The sequence below is a fragment of the Polistes dominula genome, unplaced genomic scaffold, assembly GCF_049000335.1.
Source record: "Polistes dominula isolate Pdom_NZ unplaced genomic scaffold, Pdom_raw_medaka contig_78, whole genome shotgun sequence".
Classification (NCBI taxonomy): domain Eukaryota; kingdom Metazoa; phylum Arthropoda; class Insecta; order Hymenoptera; family Vespidae; genus Polistes; species Polistes dominula.
In genome coordinates, this window is record NW_028301042.1 from 2,403,939 (window position 1) to 2,428,088 (window position 24,150).

Consider the following 24,150-nt stretch of genomic DNA (forward strand, 5'->3'; position numbering starts at 1 on the left):
TAGAAGAAGAAGAAGAAGAAGAAGAAGAGTAGCTAAAGAATAAAAAGAATATAAAAATAAAATGATATAGAAGATGAGAGTACAGATGAGAGTAGTAGCTAAAGAAGAAGAAGATGAAGAAGAGTAGTAGCTAAAAAAAGAAGAAGAAGAAGAAGAAGTAGAGGAAGAAGAAGAAGAAGAAGAAGAAGAAGAAGAGTAGTAGCTAAAGAAAAAGAATTAAAAAAAAAATAAGAATAAAAAAAAACAAGAATAAAAATAATACAAATAAAAATAAGCATAAAATGAGATAGAAGATGGGAGTAAAGAAGAGTAGTAGTAGCTAAAGAAGAAGAAGAAGAAGAAGAAGAAGAAGAAGATGAAGAAGAGTAGTAGTAGCTAAAGAAGAAGAAAACTAAAAAGAATAAGATTAAAACTAAAAAATAAGATAGAAGATGAGAGTAAAGAAGTGAGAAAGAGAAATAGTGAATAAACGAAAGAGTGAACAAGAGAAAGAGAAAGAGAAACAGAAAGTATGAAAGAGAGACAGAGAGATAGAGTAAGAATTGGAGGGAGTAAGAAAGAAAAGTAGGGAGGAGGAGAAAGAAAGAGAAAGACAGATGCAGAGGTAGGTAGGTAGGTAGGTAGGTAGGATCGTAGAGGTAAGATCGTAGAGGCTGTGGGACCTGATCCCAAAGGTAGGAGGACTTGGGTTGGCGAGGCCAGTCCATCGCGGGCCCTCCTTTCGTCCGAACGTATTATATACTATACTTTACTTTCTGACCGGTCATTCAAATTCCCCATGTGACCTAAAGAACAAACTGATTCTTCAAACCCAATTAAACTTTTCTCCTTGTGTTTATACTATTATTATTATTATTATTATTATATTTCAAATTATATTTATTGTTTCAATTTTGATCAACATTAAAACCCCCTTTTGAAAATCATCCAATACCAATTTATTATTATAATAATAATAATAATAATGGGAGCACAATGTTATATTAATTATAAAATTAAAGAAAAATATATGACATATATATTATATGATGGTATAAATATTTATAATAATATTTAAAGTTAATGTTTTATTTTATTGAATCAAATCAAAAATCATTTTTGAATGAAAACAAACGGTGATATTTTATCATAGTGAATATTTCATGTTTGTCATCGTGTTTATATATTTCCTATTATTGTTATTACTATAATAAATAATAAAAAAAAAAACATACACACACATGGTGTTATTATAATAATAGTGAATATAATCATTTTGAATATTTCAACTGTCAATTGGTTATTATTATTGGTAGTCTAGTTGCTACTGTCATCGTTAGTGCTAGTGGTGGTTGTGATGATGGTGACGATGATGATGATGACGATGAAGGTGGTGGTGGTAGTCGTACAACTCGAATGGTAGTGCCACTGGCGCCGTTGTGGTGATGGTTACCTTGAACAACAAACGTAACTTGGGTCACTTCGAAAACACCTTGCACAGTTACCCTTTGCTCCAGTTCGTGTAATCACGTCAGTATATTCTAACTACCTATTACTACTACTACTACTACTACTATAACTATGTTTGTATTATTTTAATATCAAAATGAAATCTTATTTTATTTGATCTTAAGTATCTTAACAAAATTGAATATAAAAACAAAGAAGATATAAATATATTTATATATTTATATGAGTTAAAAGAGTGTGATCAAGTTTGACAAGTAAGAAAGAAACCTGTCTTCAGAAGAAAAATAATAAAAAGAAGAAGTTTCGGTTGCAAAGTGGATTTCAAAGACATCATTTGGTGTAATACACTTATCAAACATTTTTTTTTAAACAAAAATAATATCAACAATTTTATCAAGAATATTATCATTAATAAAAAAAGGATATTTTTTTCTTTTTTTGGAAAGGATTATGACAATCAATTTGACAATTGTGGATTTAATTCGGAATGAAAATTACCGACGGAAATGAATGTTAATCTAATAGGATTGTTCAAGAGGAATCAACGACAGGGGTTGTTGTTAGTGTTGTTGTTGTTGTTGTTGTTAAATATAGTAGTAGTGGTAGAAAGTGAACTTCAATGTGTTGGTGGTAATTGTTGTGGTGTTAGTGATGATGTTGGTTGAAGTTATTGATGGATTTGGTTAATTTGATTGGAAATAGAAAATTGTTTGAAATATAAAGAACACGAGGAGATAAAAAGGATTTGGTTTTTGTTTGAAAAGATTTTGTGATAATAATTAATCTGTAAATGAAAATTGAACAAAAAAAAATTGAAAAAGGGGCTACAGTTTACTTCACGAATTTGTGAAAAGAAGAACAAATTGAATAAAAAGTTAAGAAGAAATTGTGCGTTTGGGATAAATCTTCAATTAATTTATCATCGAAGGAAGAACAAAGTGAACAACGATAGAAAATAATTTAAACAAGGATAAATGTGAGAATGATTATAAAGAAACACGGATATAATTTTGATCTTTATCTTCTTCTTCTTTTTCTTCTTCTTCTGCTTCTTTGTTAACAATTTCAATATTATAATAGACAAGTTAGAGAGAAATATACGTGCACACTTTACAAGTAACTATAATATTTGATTATCATTTCTCATTATCGTATGGTTGCTAATAAACATTTAAACATATTTCTTTCTTCTACAAAAATAAAGAGAGAAAGAGAGAGAGATATATATATATAATAAGTGGGAGAAGGTATTTGAAACGTTAGATAATATGAGATCTTGAATAAATAAATAATGATTGATTTTACAAAAGAATTGAGATTATATTTATGAATTTTAAACATTTAAATACTTAAATTAATTTATATTATAAATAATATACAATATTATTAATATATATATATATATATATATAATAAAAAAATATATAATATATTATATAATTAATTATTAAATAAATTATTATAATAATATACAATATTCTAAAAAGAGAATTAAGAGGTTATATTTATAAAACTTAAACATTTATAAATACTTATTTAAATTTTAATTAATATTATAAATAATATATGATAGATGCTACAAAAAATGAAGATTTTAATTACAAATCTTTCAAACTTAAAAATACTTATTTAAATTAATTAATATTATAAATAACTTATACTAAAATTCTACACAAAGAATTAAAAGAGAATACATTTATAAATCATAAACATTTCAATACTTTTAAGTATCTTTATATTATAAATAATATATGATTGATTCTACAAACAATTAAAATTTTCTTTTTTAAATCTTCCAAATTTAAAAATACTTATAAGTTTAAATTAATTAATATTATAGATAACATATGCTAAATTCTACACAAAGAATTGAGAATGCATTTAATCCTTAATGAAGATGAATAAATTTCATCGTCGTCATTATCATTTCTAAAATGTGTTAAAAGAAATCAAAGAAGATAAAAAAGAAGAACAAAAAACAAATGCACAAACACGAACACAAACAAAATCCTAGAGATATGCAAAATAACGTTCTCTCCACTTTTTCTTTTTTTTTTTTTTTTTTTGGTGTATCCCTCCTCTTCTCTCTTTCATTTCTTTTTTTTATTCAAAAGACGATAATTCTCGAAATCAAAGAATCGTTTTTAATTAAGTAACTTGACAGATAAACCAGAGCAATAGTCTTTTGGCACGCGAACCAATACAAGTGGAGGCTACCGACCTTGTTAAACCAACAGAACAGTTCAAATACTGATGATTCTCTTTTACATTTGAAATCATCCTCTTCTTCTTCTTCTTCTTCTTTTTCTTCTTTTTCTTTTGCTGTTGCTGTTGCTGCTGCTGCTGTTGCTGTTGCTGTTGCTGCAGCTTCTTCCTTCTTGTTATCTTCTTTTTCAACCTTTTTCTTTGATCCTGTTCGTTCATTTTTATTCTTTTATTTGTTTTTTTTCTTTTTTTAAAAGAAGCTTAGTCACGAGAGTATGAGATAGATAGAAAAGGATTAAACATTGTTTTCTTTTTTGTTTCTTCTTTCTTATTCTGAAGTATTTAACTTGGACAACTAAATAATATCCTCTTGGAGTGTATCCTCCTGTTAAGTTAGCAAACACTCGAGAAATGCCACAAATGCGTTTTTGAGTTGCGTTTTTTAAAAAGAAAAAAGAAAAAAAAGAAACAAGGAATATTTCTTCACACTTTCGTCCTCTTTCGTCGAGTTTAAATATATACGTTTATCGTTCTTTGTTTGAACATCACCATGATCTTCTTATATTCTTCATCTTATTTTCTTTTCTTTTACTTTTAATTCACGTACTTTGATGTATCCGATTTTTAGATTGGATCTATGAAAAAAGAACAAACAACAAACAAGGTCAAGATCGTCATACTTTTTTAAATTTTCAAACAAAATGAATAAGAAGAAAATCTTACGCAAGAAACTTAATACAAAGAAATAATAAAATTCATTTTTGTTGCTGAAAAAAAAAAATCAAGAACAAAAGAAAAGATAGACAATATTATCAGTGATTTGATTTGAATTCAATTTGATTGAAATTAATTTTAAAATTGATTGTGAAGGTTAAAGTTTGACCAAGAAGAACATTCAATTTTAAGTGAATTGAAGAATGAAAACATTTGAGTGAACGAACTAATATTAATTTATTATTGGTATTATTTATACGTTAGTGTGATATTGATAAATAAGTTTTGACGAATCAAATACTATCTAAATAAAAACAAAAGTGATGATTGTGATGTAAGAGATGCGTCGTGGTGAACTCGCGGCAACCGCGATAGCCCTTCTCATACTTGGGCAAATCCAGGAACCACGGCAAACGAGGTGAGACATTTATTACTTTCATCGTCATTATTTTATGATAATTTGATAATCTCATGATAATCTTATTAAATGATAATATTTATTATAATCTTCATCGTCAAATTAATCTTCATCATCATCGTCATTCTTATATTCATCGTCCTAATTATGATAATTTGATAATTTTGTAATAATCTTCATCGTCATCGTCACATTCATCTTCATTGTCATTATTATCATCTTCATCTTCATTTTCATCGTCATTTTTTGATAATTTTATAATCTTACGATAATATTATTATATGATAATCTTCATCGTCATCGTCATTATTATCATCTTCATCGTCATCGTCATTATTATCATCTTCATCTTCATCATCATAATTGTTATGATAATTTGATAATCTTATGATAATCTTCATCGTCATAATTATGATAATTTGATAATCTTATGATAATCTTATTAAATGATAATATTTATTATAATCTTCATCGTCAAATTAATCTTCATCATCATCGTCATTCTTATATTCATCGTCATAATTATGATAATTTGATAATTTTGTAATAATTTTCATCGTCATCGTCACATTCATCTTCATTGTCATTATTATCATCTTCATCTTCATTTTCATCGTCATTTTTTGATAATTTTATAATCTTACGATAATATTATTATATGATAATCTTCATCGTCGTCGTCTTCATTATTATCATCTTCATCTTCATCATCATCATTGTTATGATAATTTGATAATCTTATGATAATCTTCATCGTCATAATTATGATAATTTGATTACTTTATGATAATCTTATAATAATCTTCATCGTCATTGTCATATTCATCTTCATTGTCATTATTTTCACCTTAATCTTCATCAAATTGTTATAAATATTACATTATTAATTAGATTTATATATTTCTGTGACAAAACTCTTTTATACGAGATAATCTGATGTAGAAAATGTCAGAACGGAAAAGAAATAAAAAAAAAATCTCAATGCTCACGATAGTAATCGAATAAAAAAAGATGTAAAAAGGGGGCGTAGACGTATGAAGATTGTAAAAAAAGAAAGTGGGGTGAAGGGAGGGGGGCGTGGTGAATATGACTTATCGGAAAAATGATCTTTTCTCTTTGATCGAGAGAGTGAGAGAGAAAGTGTGTGTGAGAGAGAGAGAGAACGATTATCGATATACCAGAGTCTCGACGGCAGAACCCCTATATCAATGTCTACCTGAGTAGAATTCGCATAATATTCTTGCACGTTTGAAGGGCATCGGCTTCTTTTTCGATCGAACCACGAAGGAACGAACGAACCATTCGAGTTCATGCACGAGAAAGATGAACGATCTAGATTTCGCTAAGATCTGATGCCGTTTATCTTCTTTTGTTAATCTTTGCAGCTACTCACATACATACACACACGTGGTTTACTTTTACTTTGTTACTTTTACTTTTACTTTTTCTTTTTAATTTTTGTTTTTCTCTTTTCATTTATGTTATCTTTTAAATTAGGATATATAAAGTTGTTAAGTAAGGTCAGATTTTTCATTGTAATTTGCGAAATTTCACTTGCAATTCGATTAATTTCACTTGCAATTTGATTAATTTCACTTGCAATAAAATTAACTTCAATTGCAAAAGGGTTTTTTTTTATTTGACTTGCATATGAATGAATTTAGAAAAAAAATTAACTTCAATTGTAAAAGGATTAATTTGAATTACAACGGGGTGAATTTAAATTGCAAATGAATGAATTTGAATTACGATAGGATTAATTTGACTTGCAAATGAATTAATTTCACTTGCAAATGAATGAATTTGAATTGCAAAAGGGTTCATTTGAATTGTAACAGAGTTAAATCAAATTGCAAATGAATGAATTGAATTACAAATGAATGAAATTTGACTTGCAAAAAAAATTAACTACAATTGCAACAGTGTTATTTAATTTGCAAATGAATGCATTTAAATTGCAACAGAGTTATTTTCACTTGCAAACGAATGAATTCTAAATTTCAACAGGATAATTTGAATTGCAAAAGAATGAATTTGACTTGGAAATGAATTTAATTTGACTTGCAAATGAATTAATTTCACTTGCAAATGAATGAATTTCAATTGCAAATGAATGAATTTGATTTGCAAATGTATAAATTTGAATTGCAAATGAATGAATTTGTCTTGCAAATGAATTACCTTCACATGCAAATGAATGAATAAATTCGTATTCATCAAAAAAAGGATGTATTGGAAGAAAAAAAAATTGATAAAAAATGCTTTGATATTTCGCAATAAGAATTAATTAATCAATTGTAAAATTGTTTCGATAGAATAATACTCCAATCGACGTGTCTACGATCTTGTAAGATGTAAAGCAAAAGAAAAACGTGTGTGTCATTAAATTAAGATCCCGTGCTTGTAAAATAATCTTTCGTGTTTTTATTTGAATGGTATTGCTCGAGAAAGCCCTCCCGCAGCGAAAAATGCTAATCTTTCGGTTAGGTTCATCTTTACTTTCGGTAGTCCTTTTATTCACGACTGAGGTTTTCTTTTTTTTTTTATCTGATATCGTCACGTCAGCCACTGTATAATTTTTCTAACTTTATAGATAGACAAGTATTTTCAATGTCCATTGTTCCTAGATCTTTCCGTAAAACACTTGATTTATTTTTTATTTCCAAATTTAATCCAATTATCTATGGAGCATTCGGTCAGTGATTTTTTATCAATGAATTTTCAACAACAACAATTTTTTTTGTTTTTTCAATCTGAAACAGAAATTCCTTTCGCGTGTATAAACTGTCTGGAAAAATTAAAATAACAAATTATATGTTATTATTAATAAGTATTAAATAAATAAATAAATAAAAACATAGGGGAGGGGGGGGGGACACACAGACCGTGTATAATGTTACTGGCTCGTATATTATCATCAAACTAACGAGAAATATTCGGAACATTAAAAGTTACCGACTGAAACGTATGTGCATAATAATAATATAAGAATGATTCGAATGATGAAAACAGTAGAATAACTACGTATAGAAAATAATTCAAGGATTTTATTTCTTTTCTTGTCATTTTTATTTATATATACATTGGAGTGTTCCCAAAAAGATCGAGATTGAAATCGATTTTATTATGTATTAGATTCAAATCAATTGAGAAAAACAAAGTTCGTATAAAATAATTTCTACTTAAATTGTTACAAATTACAATTATTTATTTATGATTTATTATCTTCAGTTGTAAAATTATTCGACGATTCTTTTCTTTTACAAGTAACGCAAGGTTTTGTTACAATTAATTTACAAACAATTTAAAATTAACGATTGGTCTGATTTTTATTTCAAATATTTTCAGTATATTTTTAAATAAATAATAAATATATTTAGAATTAAAGTTATTCTATAGAAAAAATCCGTTTTTTAATCGTATTATTATAAACTCAATACTTCAACGTTAGCCCATGCCCCCTCATAAATAATATGTTTAATCACATAACCTATAAAAATCAACTGAATGATTGACAATTATAACCTTTACATAACGAATCATTAAAAAAAAAAACGAAATTAATTTGTAAAATATTACGAAAACAATCCTATATTTTGATAATATAATAAAAAAAAAAACAAAAACCATACTAATGATTATAAAAATAAATAAAAAAAATTGTTATTTATATTCAATTATTAATATGTGATATAAATGAAGTATAGGAACATTTTTGAACACCTTGTATATATAATAATAATATAAATCCTTCAAGATTTCCAAAGATGGGATTGGGTTAAGTACAGAATCCCTCAAGCCCTTACCCCCACCCTTTTAGAATTGGAAAGAAGAAAGATTTTAGGTTAAAGAAAGGAAGAAATGAAAGAAAGGAAAGGAAACGAGACGAAACGTAGAAAAAGCATCGGCGAAGATCCAATTAAAATAACCAGTGGTCAAGAAACGTCGACCGAAAGCAGTATAATGAGAGAGAAGAGAGAGAAAGAGAAAGATAAAGAGAGAAAGAGAAACAAAGGTCGATGGAAAGAAGCGTTCGAATAAGGGAAGATGCTTCTTCGGTGTGCAGATAGAAAGAGAAAGAGAAAAAGAGAGAGAGAGAGAGAGAGAATGCAGAGAGGAACACAAAGCACCATTAAAATATTTCAGAGTGGCCTAACCTCACTTTCTATCTTTCTCTCTTTCTCTTTCATTCTTTTCGTCTCGTTCAACGGACCTCGCATTGCAAAGTGGGCTCGAAATGTTGGCAACAATTTTTGTTTCATGTAACATATATATATATGCCATGATATTGATAAATTAACATTTGTATTATTTTAAGTATAATTTTATGAAAAAATAAAATGCAAGAAATGTTATTAGTTTTTGTTTTGGATTATTATTAACGCGTGAGTTATTTTTATATTATTTAATAAAATTTTAAATATAATTAAATGGTAAATTAATGTTTAATTTTGGATTTAAATGAATAATTATATTTAAACAAATAAATTGGATTATTTGTTAGACACTTTTAGACGTCATATTGAATTATTGCTCGAAACATTTTTTGTTTTTTGTTTTTTTTTTTGTTTTTTTTTACGACGAATAATTTATGAAATTATTGAAGATAGTCTTATTAGCAAAACTCACTTTGTATAATTGATAAATACATTGATTTATTTGTTCGTTATATCGAATTAATTATTGAAATTATATTTGTTTGTTTTGACGCGGGTTGAGATCAAAATTTTAGTTGCGCGCGCATCGTTCTACAAAAGTCTGAAGTTAGCCGTTAATGAAAGTTATGTTTGAATATATTTTATATTGATTTATTGTTATTAGTTCATTTTTTACAATTAAATGAAGGATTAAATGAAATATTACTCATGTTAAAAAATCATATTTAAAAATAAATATATACATGGTATGTATAAATAATATAAAAATAATGTAAAAATAAAAAAGAAATGGGTTAACCTAGTAACGTGTACCATTTTAAATGTATACGGCATGGTAATGAAACTTATTGTTAATTAAATGAATTTAAATGAAACTTATTGTTAATTAAATGTAATTTAATTGGAAACTCGTGTTAAATGATTATTTAAATAAACATTATTAGTATTGAAATTCGAAATATTGGATATCAGAAAGATATCAGATATTTTTTTTTTCATTGTAATAACTTCATTGATAAGTTATTATCAAACTTGATAAGATCATTTTCATTTAAGTATATACTCATATACATAGATCGATCTTTCTTGACTTCTTGTCGAGTGTAACATATAAACGATCAGACAGAAACGATGTAATCCAAATGGCCCCTTCGGCCAAATGATCTACCTCTTCGACGATTACCGTAAAACTTGAATCACAATTCATACCAGTGTATATTATTATTATTATTATTATACTACGTCGTCGAAACAGTTAGATAAGAAATATTTTTTCAATTGTTTTCTATATTTGAAATATTATTTTTAAATAAATAGATGATTCTTTTCTTCTTCTTCTTCTTCTTCTTGTTAACGATTTAAATAATATAAGTAATTTTTATTTATATAAATAAATTGAAATTATAATAAAAAAGAGAACTTATTTTGACTAGTTTTTTTTTTTTAGAATTGAAAACTTATATTTAATATTTTAGCTAAGTAATTTCTAAAATTGGAAATAAAATTGTAATAAAAAATACAGTACTTCTTTTGATTAGTTTTTTTAGAATTGAAAACTTAAATTTAATATTATAATTAAGTAATTTCTAAAATAAGAAATGAAATTGTAATAAAAAATACAGTACTTCTTTTGATTAGTTTTTTTAGAATTGACAATTTAAATTTAATATTTTAATTAAGTAATTTCTAAAATTGGAAATAAAATTGTAATAAAAAGTACAGTACTTCTTTTGATTAGTTTTTTTAGAATTGACAATTTAAATTTAATATTTTAATTAAGTAATTTCTAAAATTGGAAATAAAATTGTAATAAAAAATACAGTACTTCTTTTGATTAGTTTTTTTTAGAATTGAAAACCTAAATTCAATATTTTAATTAATTAATTTCTAAAATTGGAAATAAAATTGTAATAAAAAATACAGTACTTCTTTTGATTAGTTTTTTATACAGTTGAAAACCTAAATTAGAAATTTCAACAAATTGTATCATAGCATTTTGCATGATTGTATAACAGATACGAATGAATGAATTAATTAAAAAAAAAAAACAGAAGTTATTATTATTTTATATTATTAAAAAAAAAAAAGAAAAAAAAATATCGAAATAGAAGATGAGGATAAAATCTTGATGAAAAATATTTCTACGAAATATTGAAAAAATATCAAAAATCTGTGATATTTTTTCGAGTTAGGGATGAAGTATGAAGAATGTCCAACTCGTCTTGGTAATCACTATAATCTTCCCTTCATTATAATTATCATCGTCTTATTACTTACGTCCAAGAACCGAGAAGTGGATGATCGTCGAGAAAATGAGAGAGAAAATGAGAAAGAGTGAAAGAGAGAGAGAGAGAGAGAGAGAAAGAGAGAGAGAGAGAGGGTACTCGCGTCAAATCTAATAAACTTTAATCCGTGGTAATTACGTCGACAGCTGGTCATTATCGATTTTAGTTAGATAAAGATTTTATATTATTATTTTACAGAATAAATACGTCTAATCTAAAGATAACTAATATAATGAAAAAAAAAGAAACAATACAAAAAATTATAAATAATTGTCCGAATAAAACAACAACAGATAAAACTATCCTACACTTAAAACAAACAAACAAACAAACAAACAAACAAACAAACAAACAAACAAATTAATAAATTAATTAAAAATAATTAATGTTAAATGTTTATACGTTTATTTGACTTGATTGAAAAATTTAAGGGTTAATAAAAATTCTATAAATTTATTTACGAATAAATACAAAGAATAGAATTAAACGTTAATGATAAATATGATCTTAATACTTAAAATATTACATTATTTTTAAATAAGTTAAATAATACTAATTAATTAAAGTAAAATGTATTAAAAAGTAATATATAATTGTACTGTAATTGAATCAATTTTTGAATTTCAAATACAATGCTTGACTAACTTCACGTCTTTTAGTTGCTTGATGCGCGCGCAACTAAAATAACCACAAAAGTTAAATAAATACAAAGAATTGAATTAAAGGTTAATGATAAATACAATATTAATATTTTAAATATTACATTATTTTTATATAAATTAAAAAATATAAATATTAATTTAAGTAAAATGTGCTAGAAAGAAATATGTACCTAACTGTGCTGTAATTGAACCAATTTTTGAATTTCAAATACAATAGTTGACTAATTTCACGTCTTTCCATTGCACGATGCGCGCGCAACTAAAATAACCACAAAAGTAAAATAAATACAAAGAATTGAATTAAAGGTTAATGATAAATATGATCTTAATACTTAAAATATTACATTATTTTTATATAAATTAAAAAATAAAAATATTAACTTAAGTAAAATGTGCTAGAAAGAAATATATACCTAACTGTACTGTAATTGAACCAATTTTTGAATTTCAAATACAATAGTTGACTAACTTCACGTCTTTCCATTGCACGATGCGCGCGCAACTAAAATAACCACAAAAGTTAAATAAATACAAAGAATAGAATTAAAGGTTAATGATAAATATAATATTAGTATTTTAAATATTACATTATTTTTAAATAAATTGAATAATAAAATTTAATTAAGTAAAATGTAATAGAAAGTAATATATAATTGTACTGTAATTGAACCAATGTTTGAATCTGAAATACAATGGTTGACTAACTTCACGTCTTTCCGTTGCTTGATGCGCGCGCAACTAAAATAACCTCAAAAGTACAAAATCTATGAAAATACACACACATATCAATTATATTATTACATAAAATTAATTCCTGTCATTTTTAAAATGAAAGATTATTAAATTTAACCTCTACACATATTAATTCGTTAAAATATACTAAACTTTCATTCATTTTGATACAACGATCATCATTATTAATCAAAAGTATCTACAAATGAAATTCCATGATGAAATTTGAACGATACATAACGTTTCTTCATATGATAGATAAGGAATACCACTTGAAAATTAATGTTTAATAATAATGAGCGTAAAACATATGCCTAAGAAATTTAGATGACATTAAAAGTGTCTCGTTAAAAGACATAACGGTGTGACGATGAACGCGTAGGCTTACATTGATGCTTTTATCCGTAACAATTAGTAACACCTGTGTAGAAAGATAATGATAGAAATAAATAGCATTTACCAGGTGGGTCATCAGTAGCTTTTCAAGAGTCTTAAGAAAATGATTAAGAATCTACACCTACACGCATAAAATAGTGTCGTTTAATAATATAATCATTTTTTATTTTTTTTTTTTGTATTTTTCTTTTTCTTTATACTTCAAATTACATTCTGTTGATTTATGAGTGAATTATTCTTAAAGATTGCAGCTAACATTTACGATAAATCGTTTTAGAATAGTGTGAAAAGAAAAGAAAAGAACGAAATAATAAAAGAAAAAAAAAGATGGAGGATGGTGGCAGGTGTGAATACCTCTCACCGATTTCCAGTTTCTTTCAACATCCGTTTACCGCAGACTTTTCCAATAAAATGACGCATCCCACTATGAGGGGATATAAAAGTTTATCAATAAAATGAATGCTTATACAAGGACATGTAAAATTTCTTTCATGTTATTTTCACTAAATTCTTTATTTATTTCTTTTTCTTTTTTTTTTTGCCTTTTTCATAAGATCATTCATTTTCATTTCTTCTTCTTTTTTTATTTTTTATTTTATTAATCTATATATATAGATATATATAGTTAAATATAGTTATAATATATACAGTTATAATATAATATATATATTATTATAATTATATATTACAATAATTAAATAATTTAATTAAATATTAAATAATATATATATAATAATATATTAAATAATAAAATATTATAATTATATATTATTAAATATATTATTATTATTATTATTATTATTTTTATTATATGTATATTATGTGTATTATATATATTATATATAGTAGTGTTATATATAGTATAGTATAGTATATATAGTATAGTATAGTTATATATATAACGATATTTATATATATATATATATATAATATATATTTATAATGTATATTATTATATATTATTTTATATATAGTAAGATAAGATAAGAAGTTTATTTCAGGTATACCCTTTTAGGGTGTTTACCCCGAAGGCCCCCTCTACATGTTCGTTCCCCTTGACAAGGTGAACTTTTATTTTATATATATATATATTATATATAAAATACAATATATTATATTGTAATAACAATATAATATACAATAATATAATATAATAATATAATATACAATAATAATAAATATATTATAATATACAATATATTATATAGTGTAAAATACAATATATACATATATATTATATATAAACATATATTTATATATATATAAAACTATATTCGTATGTGACTATGAGAGATGGTATTGAATGATAAATGTTCTTTTAAATTAAAAATACAAATGTTTCATTAATAATTATTACGAAAATTGAAATAATATTGCAAAGTGGTTTATTTAAAATAAAAATTAATATATAACATAAAAAAAAGATAAAAAAAATAAAGATAATGAAATAATAATATGCAAATGAAATGAAATGATTTGAATTTGATTTTATTGTAATTTTATTCATAACATACTATTCGAATTTTAAATTATACATGCACATATATATATATATATATATATTTAATTAATAATTTGTATTAATAAATAAAACTCGCATATATTATGAAATAAAATTATTTATCGTTTAGTGTGTGTTTGAGATATAATACAATTTTATATTAACTTTTAAAATAAACAAAAGAGAACAAAAAATATCATTGGATTAACATCGAAAGTTTGAGAATGTTGTTTATTGTTATTACATATATATATATATATATATACACATTTCACATATAAATGTTTATGTATTTTGTATATATTAAAATACATAGATAGTTTATACGCTGTCCCACATATTATAACAGTAAGGTATAGTATTCTCCTGATATATATATATGTGTGTATTTGTGTGTATGTGTGTGTAGAAGCAATCTTAATAAATAATATATACCTATCATCGTTCGTGTCGTTTGTTTCTACCATTTCGATATTATATCCCTTCTTGGAAGTTTGCCAAATAAATTTGATCTTTAAGAGGGACTTGTCTAACGTCACTTTGGTCAGTTGTTAAACTGTCATGTATTTATATATGTTAGACAAGAAAAGATGATTGATGTCATTTCGATTAATAAAAAACAAAAATAAAATGAAACAAAAAAAAAATTTACGAATAATTTTAATCCTGCAAAATTTCATATATTTAATAATATTTTTTTTTCTAATTTTGTTTTTTTTTTTCTTTTGATTTTCTAATATCAAATACAATTGTCAATGTACAATTATTTTTAAACATATAATGATAATAAAGATAATTATAATAATAATAATAATAATAATAATAAAATGAATGTTACTACGCACGTCAAATTTTTATATTAATTTTAAATTTAAATTATTTTTAATATTGTTTCACTTGTATATATTATTTTTTTTTTTATCTTTTAATATCGTTATTGCTAAATAATTTATTAAATAATAATAATTGTTATTATTAAATGATCTTTTTAAATTTAAATTATTTTAAATATTATTATATTAATTTATTTTTTTCTAAATTTTTTTACATTATATATTAAATTATTTATAATAAAAAATGTTTATGTAATATAATTTAAATTATATTTTAAATATAATTGCATTAATTTAAATTTAAATTATATATATTTCAAATATTATTTTAGTATTAATTTATTTTTTAATAAATTTTTTTTATATTATATTAAATTATTTATAATATAAAAATTTTTATGTAATCTAATTTATAATAAATTAATTATAAATTATATTAAATATAATTTAAATTATATTAAATATAATTTAAATTATATTTTAAATATAATTGCATTAATTTAAATTTAAATTATATATATTTAAAATATTATTTTATTATTAATTTATTTTTTAATAAATTTTTTTTATATTATATTAAATTATTTTTAATATAAAAAACTTGTTTGTAATATAATTTATAATAAATAAATTTTAAATTATATTATATAAATATAATTTAAAATTAATTTATTATAAATTATATATATTTCAAATATTATTTTAGTATCAATTTATTTTTTAATAAATTTTTTTAAATTATATTAAATTATTTTTAATATAAAAAATTGTTTGTAATATAATTTATAATAAATTTATTATAAATTATATTAAATATAATTTAAATTACATTTTAAATATAATTGCATTAATTTAAATTTAAATTATTGTAAATAACTTTCAACTTTCGTATATCTATTCCTTTTTTTTTATTTTTAAGTTTATTATTGCAATAATTATTAAACAATTCGCGTGAAATGATTAAAATGACAATTTTGATTTGCAATTCTCGTTAACTTATTAGACAGATCGTATATTCGAATTATTTTTCTAAATACGTATCTCAATCTAATGCAAATGTATTTATGTATGTTGGTTTGAGAAACACCTATACACAAACACACACACATACATCCACATATATAAAGAAAGAGAGAAAAAGAAAAAGAATAAAAAAAAGGAGAGTTAAAGAAAGATAGAAAATCAGTACGGTAGCACGTGTGAATAAATCCACACCACTGTTGGCCCACCCACGAAGAAACTTCAGGATCGTTTTAACCTCGTGCCAACGTTCTCGCAGATATATTTTCATTTGCATAATGTAATCTTCGATCATCCGTCGAGTAGAAGAGGGAGAAGAAAAAATAAAAAAAAAAAGAAGAAGAAAAAAAAAGAGAAAGAAAATGTATATAATAGTAGGAGAGAAAGAGACTCACTTCTCAAACTCGAAAATGTCTATAATTGCAAGGCACGTTTTTAACAAGCAAGTATGATAACTAGATGATGATATTATAATCAAAATTTATCAACAACTTGTCTATTTTCACTTCATCTTCATCTTCATCTTCTTCTTCTTCTTCTTCATCTTTTTTTTTCATCTTCAGTAATATACTCTTATCTCTCTTTTTACATTTAATTAATTTATTTGTGTCATTTGATTAATAAAAATAAAAATGAATTTTTTGCTAATTTAGTTAAATAAATTTGTTTCATCTGCAGTAATATATTTATCTTTTTAGTTAATAATAATAATTGAAAAAAAAAAAACAATTATTTTCAATTCAATTAGATAAATCATTTAATTCTTTCATTTTTTTTTTGGTTTTTTTTTTTGGTTTTTGTTTACACATCTTCAGTAATATTTATCTTATTTTTTTTTTTTTTTCATTTTTTTTTCATTAATTTATCTCTTTCGGTTAATAATAATAAAAATTAATTTTGTTTTTTTTTTAATGTAATTAAATAAATCATTCAATTATTTCATATTATTATTTTTTTTTGTTTTGTTATTTTCATCTTCAGTAATATTTGTTTTTTTTTTTTTAAATTAATAATAAAAACAATTTGAAAAATGTAATTCGATTATTTCCTTTTTTGTTGTCATCTTTAATAATTATTAGTCTCTTTAGTTAATAATAATTATAAAGAAAAATTGTTTTACATTTAATTAAATAAATAATTTAATCATTTGATATTTAATTTTTTTTTTTTTAATAATTTCATTTTTAACATTTAATTATTCAATATAAATTATTAAACAAGACTAATGTTTACAAAATAATGAAATAAATATACAAATAGAACAATATTCAAAATATTTCAAATAAAATATCACCGAAACAATCAAAATTTAAACACCAATTATTAAAAAAAAAAAAAAACAAAAAACGACACCAATAGCAAAAGAAAAATCATAAAAAAGAAACAAAAAACAAAATTTCGAGTAAAAAATTGTTTTAAAAATTACTCGGAACGAATGATACGTACCGTTGATCTTTTCATAACCTAAATACAACAAAATATTTAATTAAATTATTAACATTCACACACACCCACATAACACATACAAACAAATACAATCATAAAAATACTCACACAAAAATAAATAAATAAAGAAACAAAAAAAAATTAAAAACATGTGATAGATAAGTAACACGCATAATAATATCAGAGATACAGTGAAAAAGAGTGGAAGAAAAACAAGAGAGGGGTAGGGATAGGGGTAGGCGGAGGAGTGGGGGTTGGGGATGCAGGAGTGAGGGGTCGGGGAGGAGTGGGGAGGGGGAAACCGGTACCATAATGTGTGTTACTCTATGATATGATAATGTACTGTTCGAAGATTATGCATGTAGGCTCATGTATGATAATTTGGCGAGACAAAGCTGCATTGTCGGAACATAAATTGAATCGATGCCAACTTCTATCCCCTCTCCACCCCTTCTCTACCCCTACTCAAATCCCTCTTTACCCCACTTACCCCCTCCTCCACCCGATTTCTACTCTTCTTTCTATCTTTCTTTCTCTCCACCCACCCTCTCCCACTCTTCATATCGAAAGTAACGCCCATCGAGGCGTGTAAAAGTGTATTTGTATGTATGTATGTATGTGTGTGTGTGTTGTATATGTGTAGAAATAATAATACTACTACTACTTATATATTACATGATCATTGAAAGGTTTCTTTTTTTTTATTTCTTTTTCCATTTCCTCCTTTCTATCAACTATGTTTTCAATGTATGTGTACTTAAACTAATACATATATGTAAATAATCTATGTGTGAGCGTTAATAGAAATGATTATTTTAAATGAATTAATTTTTTTCTTGTTGTGTGGTATTTGAAAAATTGTTTTTTTCTTCTTCATCGATAAATGTAAGTCGATTTTCAAATAAAATAAAATTTTTAATTAAATTTAATGTTTGGTTTATAATTTTTTACATTTTATTTTATTATATTTTGTTTTATTTTTTTTTCTAGATATTAGTTTTTATCGATTTACCCTGTATATGATAGGTAAAAACAGATTTCAATCGTAATCTGTAAAAATATTACTATGATTTGTAGAAAAGGGTTGTAATTTGATACGAATTGTGTATACTAGTTATTATATAATTCCCTAGCAGTGATATTCTTTCTTTTACCATTGGTTGATTATTTCCCTCTCTTTTTCTCTCTCTCTCTTTCTCTTTCAATTTTTAATTGATTTCATTTAATTATTTAATTAATACAAATATTTATCGATGCAAATTACAACACACATTGCATATACTTTAATATTAAAATATATTACAGTTCGTATAGTTATTTTTACTTAACCTTAAAACGTACACACACACACACACATATACATACATATATACATATATACGTATAAAAATGTAACTATTTCTGAAACTTTTTTTTTATAAAACATTTGAAAATATCTCTTCTCCCATAAATCTACTATTTAAAATACAAAAATACCTTGATAGACCCATAGAAAGAACGAAAAAAAAAACCACCATCTTTCTAACCTAAAAAAGTACATTTCATTTTTTTCAAGTTTTTGATATCCTTTTCTCTAAATTGAACGTGGGTCGTGTGCGTTTTTTATTACCATCATCATTATTATCATAATCATCATCATCATCATTATTATTATTATTATTATTATTACTATTACTATTATGATTATTATTTGAATATACAGGTGAGAAAGAGAATGAGGGTTCCAAAATATTATTCAAGTAAGATACTCTCTCACGAATTTAAATATAATAATTTATAACCAACCGCCCGCGCTAATCCACGAAATTATATTTCAACTACTTCGTTTTGGGATTAGTGTTGGAGATTTTCAAAAAAAAAAAAAAAAAAAAAAAATAGAAAGAGAGTATTTGAGTATCTTTAGGAACACGAAGAAGAGAACTCGTCTCGTCTCGTATTTTTTGCGATTAGCCCCTCTTTCGCAAGTCACTTGATGCTAAGTTATGAATTTCTTAGGGAACGGGGGTGGTGGCAATGGAAACCTGGGGAGAGGAGGAGGAGGAGGAGGAGAAGGAGGAGGAACTCGTTAAGCGTGGGTGTTACGAATAGGACTTCCCTGTTCTATCAGAAAACCACCTCTTCATTCATTTTATTAAAATATTTTTAAATGTGAATTCTTACCTGTAGATATTATTATCACAAGATAAAAGCAAAAACTAACCTCAAAACATTTGAAATTATTAAATAAAAGAAACAAATAATAATCTTACCATAATCTAGGGAGAAAAAAAGAGAAAGCTCATACTTTGATACATGCATACAAACACATACACACAATCATCGTGTGCAGTAAAAGCAAGCATTCTTGTTATATTTTTTCAACATACGAGTTCAAATACGTCATATGATTTAATTAACGTAAATTAATTGTAAATATATTCATTTTTTTCTTTTTATTATTATGATGATTATTATTGTTATTATTATTTACGGAATTTGAGTCGTTTAATTACTAATACTTTCTTTTATATCAGATTTATTCAATATTACTAACGAAGTATTGGGATCTCTAGCACTTGAATACGCTATCTAGTGGCTAAATTCAAAATTAGAGTAGATAGGTCCAATTGCTACGCCACGTGGGGAATCTCTAGCACTTGAATACGCTATCTGGTGGCTAAATTCAAATTTAGAGTAGTTAGGTCGAATTGCTACGCCACGCCCCTGCCAGAGATCCCAATAGGTTATGTTCTCTTTTCGACCCTTCTTGTGATAGGCTAAAAAAGAAACAAAAGAATCAACGACTACGCTAATGGTATCTCGTACTTCGAAAGATTCGAATTAAAATAAAAATAAATAATAAAATTGTAATAAATTAATAAATAAAATAAAAATAAAAATCATTGATTATACTAATTATAAGATTAGTTTACAATTGATTTACTTATTTTAAAATAATAAATAATGTACCATTAAGATTATGATAATCGTAGTCTCGTGATAGGCTAAAAAAAACAAAACAAAGCAATCAATGACTACGCTAATGGTATTCCTATACTTTGAAAAATTACAAAAATAAGATAAAAATAAATTAGAAAATTATAATAAATTAATAAATAAAATAAAATAAAATAAAATAAAAATAAAAATCATTGACTATACTAATTGTAAGATTAACTTACAATTGATATACTTATTTTATAATAATAAATAATTCACTAAAAAGGGGTTATGGTAATCATAGTTTCGTTATGGGCTAAAAAACAAAACAAAAGAATCAACGACTACGCTAATAGATGTGCTATCCCTTACTACGAAAGATTAAAAATAAAATACAAATAAATTATCAAATAATAAATAAAAAAAATCTTAACTATGCCAATTATAAGATTTATTTACAATTGATATAAAAATACTTATTTCAAAATAACCTAAATGCATCAAAAAGAGGTTATGACAACCGTAGTCTCGTGATAGATTAAAAAAACAGAACAAAAGAATCAACGACTACGCTAATAGATTTGCTATCCCTTACTACGAAAGATTAAAAATAAAATACAAATAATTAATAAAATAATAAATAAAACAAAATAAAAATAAAAGAAATCCTCAACTACATTAATTATAAGATTAATTTACAATTGATATATAAATGCTTATTTCAAAATAACCTAAATGCATTAAAAAGAGGTTATGATAATTAGTACTAATATTTCGCGCATACACAAACACACACACACACACAAAAGTTGGTCACCCCTGAGAATTTTATACGTAAAAACACAATTGAAAAATAAGAAAGAAAAAAAAGAAGAAGAGGAAGAAGAAGAAGAAGAAGAAAGAAAAAAAAATCAAGGATTACAGTAGACTATGATCATCATAATCGGTGTACCGCAAAAAATGTGTAGAAAACCACAAAAGCAAGCAACACGGATTGGTCGATGACGAATATTACTGGTGAAATAAAGAAAAATAAAAAATGAGAGGAGGTTAGGGGGGTGGTGAGGAGGGTGAAGTGGGGAATTAGGAATAGAAAAAAAAAGGAGAAAGATAGAAACAAAGAGGAGAAGAAGGAGGAGGAGGAGGAGGAAGAGGAGGAGGAGTAGGAGGAGAAGGAGGAGGAGGAGGAGGAGGTGTATCACATGATTAACATAATTTCCGTGTTAACATTTAACCCGGTCGCGGACATGGGAGTTTCGAAATTGAGCAAAGACCGGACAGACTTCTTTCTCTCGCGTGGGAATCGGTGGGACGGTTTTCATCATTCTGCTGAGAGAGAAAGAGAGAAAAAGAACGTGTTTTTTGGTTGGTTGGTTGGTTAGTTGGTTGGTTGGTTGGTCCAAGATATACGCTCGTATTTTCGCGAACAGATAATATCGCGGAATTATACAAGAACCGTTTGGTATCTCTTTCTTCTTCTTATTCTTCTTCTTCTTCTTCTTCATTCGAAATTTTTAATAGGAGAGAGAGAGAGAGAGAGAGAGAGAGAGAGAGAGAGAGAGAGAGAGAGAGAGAAAGAGAGAGAGAGAGAGGGATTGAGAAGAGAAGGTTGTTTGACTCGTTACTCATTGTAGATAATAAAAAGGAAGATCTTATTTTCTTTGAAAAAATATATATATATCATATCTCAACTTATTAACATCGATAATTTATTATTTCATAATGATAATTTATTTATTCAATCTTTTTTTTTTTAGTTTTTTTTTGTTATACTTTATTTAATTTTTTTGTATATTAATTATAGTATTACATATTATAGTAATACTATAGAGTATTTATATATATTTAGTATAAATATTATACTAATTTTAGAATACAATATTTATAGTATTATGTTCATAACACATACTATTTTTATATTATATATTATATATTATATATATTCAATTATATATATACATATGTGTATATATATATAATTTATTACTGAATGATAATTTATTTATTAATTTCTTTCTTTTATTCTTTTTATTAAATTTAATTTAATTTTTTTTTGTATTATATATTATATATATATTATATTAAATGTGAGAAACATGATTAAAGTCACATTAAAAGATATATTATTTTTATCTTATCTTATTTATATGTACCAATTATCTATTATAGGAGTCGCCAATTAAGTAATCCTTCGATTAATAAAATATCGTTAAACGAATGTCTAATTAAATAAAATTGTTAGATAAGATGCAATGTCAACATGTATGTTAAATTTTAATTACTATTTTTTTAATCATTTTTCGTATAATTAATCAATTAAATTTTAAACAAATTAAAAAAGAAAAGAAAATATAATCAAATATGATAAGTAAAAAAAAAAGAAATGTGTCTCGTGTTTTGAAAATTAATTTTCATCGGAATTTAAATAATAATAATAATAATAATAATAATAATAATAATAATAATAATAATAATCTGTTAATAACGACACCTACATCGAAAAAATTGTCGACGAATCATTTAACACCTTAAAGATAATTACGTGATTATATAAAACATAATACTCTAAACCTATTTCTATTTCGATTTATATTCAAATTTCGTTACCAACTTTAACAAATGTTTTATTTGAAATTTATTTTAACTAAAAAAAAAAAAAAAAAAAAAACAACAACAACACTAGAATAAAATTAAAAACAATTTAATCAGTTTGATAAAAGCAATTAAAAAAAAAAAAAAAACGAACAAAACAAAAAAAACATTTTTCGAGTGAGACTCGACACAGTAATTTACCTTAGATAAAAAAAAAATCGATGGTGAGTAAGACTCGACATAGAGTAATAGGGAATAGGATTAAGAATAAAAAAAAAAAAAAATAGAAATAAATACAAAAAAAAAAAATAAAAGAAAAAAAAAAGAGAATAAATGCGACCCAAAAAAATATAGAATAAAATTAAAAAAAAAAAAAAAAGAGAGAAAAAATGCGAATCCAAAAAAAAATAAAAAAAATATTTAAAAAAAAGGAAGAAATATACATTGTTTTCTTTTTCCTTTTCTGAACTTTTTCTTTTCTTTTTCTTAACGCCGATACTAGAAAGAAAGCAGAAGAAGAAAAAAAAAAAAAGAACAAAGTTTCTACTTAAAAGCGAGGCGAGACTAATTAAAAGGGAGATCCCCACACGTCGGGTTATGGGAGTGGGAGTAGTGGGAGGGGGGGGATGATCCTCTCTGATCCTCTTTTCGAGGTATTTGCGCAGATAAGATCAAAACCGACGCCACTGGACACGAGAAAACGTTCCCGTGTCAGAAAACTATTTTCGTGTTAGCCGCCAGGTGAGAGATCTTCGATTCAAGTTTCTCGTAAATTTTTCAAAAAAAAAAAAAATAATACCCCTTACACAAACACACCCTCA

General features: G+C 24.6%; 1 protein-coding gene across 2 annotated transcripts in view; it reads left to right on the forward strand.

Moving 5' to 3' along the window:
• The first annotated feature begins 4,394 nt into the window (after window positions 1–4,394).
• The window catches only part of LOC107071731 (Wnt oncogene analog 2), a 64,575-nt gene continuing 44,819 nt past the window's right edge, over window positions 4,395–24,150 (forward strand). For both annotated transcript variants that reach the window (XM_015330977.2, XM_015330978.2), the window contains exon 1: window positions 4,395–4,786. In XM_015330977.2, coding sequence (XP_015186463.1) covers window positions 4,710–4,786 — 77 coding nt within the window. In that variant the 5' untranslated portion in view covers window positions 4,395–4,709. The remainder of the gene's footprint in view (window positions 4,787–24,150) is intronic.